We start from the raw sequence: 2,149 nt of genomic DNA, 5'->3' as shown, positions 1-2,149 counted from the left end.
GGGGAGTCCTCAGAAGGGGAGTCCTCAGAGGGGGAGTCCTCAGAGGGGAGTCCTTAAGAGGGGAGTCCTCAGAGGGGAGTCCTCAGAAGGGGAGTCCTCAGAAGGGGAGTCCTCAGAAGGGGAGTCCTCAAGAGGGGAGTCCTCATAGGGGAGTCCTCAGAAGGGGAGTCCTCAGAGGGGGAGTCCTCAGAAGGGGAGTCCTCAAGAGGGGAGTCCTCATAGGGGAGTCCTCAGAAGGGGAGTCCTCAGAGGGGGAGTCCTCATACGGGAGTCCTCAGAAGGGGAGTCCTCAGAGGGGAGTCCTCAGAGGGGAGTCCTCAGAGGGGAGTCCTCAGAAGGGGAGTCCTCAGAAGGGGAGTCCTCAAGAGGGGAGTCCTCAGAAGGGGAGTCCTCAGAGGGGGAGTCCTCAGAAGGGGAATCCTCAGAAGGGGAGTCCTCAGAGGGGAGTCCTCAAGAGGGGAGTCCTCAGAGGGGAGTCCTCAGAAGGGGAGTCCTCAGAGGGGAGTCCTCAGAAGGGGAGTCCTCAGAGGGGAGTCCTCAGAGGGGAGTCCTCAGAGGGGAGTCCTCAGAAGGGGAGTCCTCAGAGGGGAGTCCTCAGAGGGGAGTCCTCAGAAGGGGAGTCCTCAGAAGGGGAGTCCTCAGAGGGGAGTCCTCAGAAGGGGAGTCTTCAGAGGGGAGTCCTCAGAAGGGGAGTCCTCAGAGGGGAGTCCTCAGAAGGGGAGTCCTCAGAAGGGGAGTCCTCAGAGGGGAGTCCTCAGAGGAGAGTCCTCAGAAGGGGAGTCCTCAGAGGAGAGTCCTCAGAGGGGAGTCCTCAGAGGGGAGTCCTCAGAAGGGGAGTCCTCAGAGGGGAGTCCTCAGAAGGGGAGTCCTCAGAGGAGAGTCCTCAGAAGGGGAGTCCTCATAGGGGAGTCCTCAGAAGGGGAGTCCTCAGAGGGGAGTCCTCAGAAGGGGAGTCCTCAGAAGGGGAGTCCTTAGTGGGGAGTCCTCAGTGGGGAGTCCTCAGAAGGGGAGTCCTCAGAAGGGGAGTCCTCAGCGCCGACGGAAAGGAAGCCATGGACTCCTTCTGATGATCTGTCGCTTCCTCCTTTTTTTTTAATGGCGAAAAAAGTCTAGGAGGAATGGGAGGTTGAGTCCGACGCCACGTGATCGACTCTGCTGCGGAGGATGGGAGGTTTTGCGGTATATAATTGTGTTTTCTTTTTTTTTTCTTTCTTATTTTATTTATTTATTTATTATTTTTATTTATCTATTTATTTATTTATTTATTTTTGCTGTTTAAGGTTTATAGGGTTTGGTTCGGTTGTACGTGATTATTAGAGATCGGAAACTTTTTTTGGTCTATTTCTCTCTCTCTCTCGCTTTCTCCCTCTTTCTCTCTCTCTCGCTTTCGCCCACTCTCTCTCGCGCTTTCTCCCTCTCTCTCTCGCTTTCTCCCTCTTTCTCTTTCTCTCTCTCTCTCTCTCTCTCTCTCTCTCTCTATCTATCTATCTCCCTCTCTGTCTCTCTCGCTTTCTCCTCTTCTCTCTCTCTCTCTCTCCTCTCTCTCTTTCTTCTCTCTCTCTCTCTCTCTCCCTCTCTCTCTCTCTCTCTCTCTCTCTCTCTCTCTCTCTCTCTCTCTCTCTCTCTCTCTCTCTCTCTCTCCCCCCCCTCTCTCTCACTCTCCTTACAGTGATGCATGAATGTTTAATTTCACTTATTTTTGTATACGTGGCTGCATATTCCCCTTTATTAATTCATCCCAATAAACATTTCACAATCCGGCATCTTTTCATCCAGTTTGTCTTTTTCATTTTGTCTGTCTGTCTGTCTATAATTCTCTTATTCTTTTTACCATCTTTATTTTGCAAATCATTTCATAAAGTAATCATAATATTCATGATGATGGCAAATAGTGATGATGATGATAATGATAATGATAACAATAATGGTGATAAAGATGATGATATTGATAATAATAATAATAATATTCAAATAAGTACTGTGGTCATGATTATGCTGCTACTGCTGATGATAACAGCAATGATAACGATACTAAAACAATTTCAATACTAACGTTAGCATTACCAATTGGCAGCACACGTAGTGTTAGTAACATACCATAAAAATAATTATGAAGGATATAATTTCCTTAATTTATAATAAATCTATA

General features: G+C 48.5%; 1 protein-coding gene across 1 annotated transcript in view; it reads left to right on the top strand.

The window, feature by feature from the left end:
• The window catches only part of LOC138867526 (ribosome-binding protein 1-like), a 64,967-nt gene extending 63,900 nt beyond the window's left edge, over positions 1-1,067 (top strand). The window contains exon 2 of the mRNA XM_070143382.1: positions 1-1,067. This exon is cut by the window's left edge and continues 28 nt beyond it. Coding sequence (XP_069999483.1) covers positions 1-1,067 — 1,067 coding nt within the window.
• Positions 1,068-2,149: the final 1,082 nt, after the last annotated feature.

The sequence above is a fragment of the Penaeus vannamei genome, chromosome 30, assembly GCF_042767895.1.
Source record: "Penaeus vannamei isolate JL-2024 chromosome 30, ASM4276789v1, whole genome shotgun sequence".
NCBI classification, from domain to species: Eukaryota; Metazoa; Arthropoda; class Malacostraca; order Decapoda; family Penaeidae; genus Penaeus; species Penaeus vannamei.
This window is presented reverse-complemented; position numbering and strand designations above follow the sequence as displayed.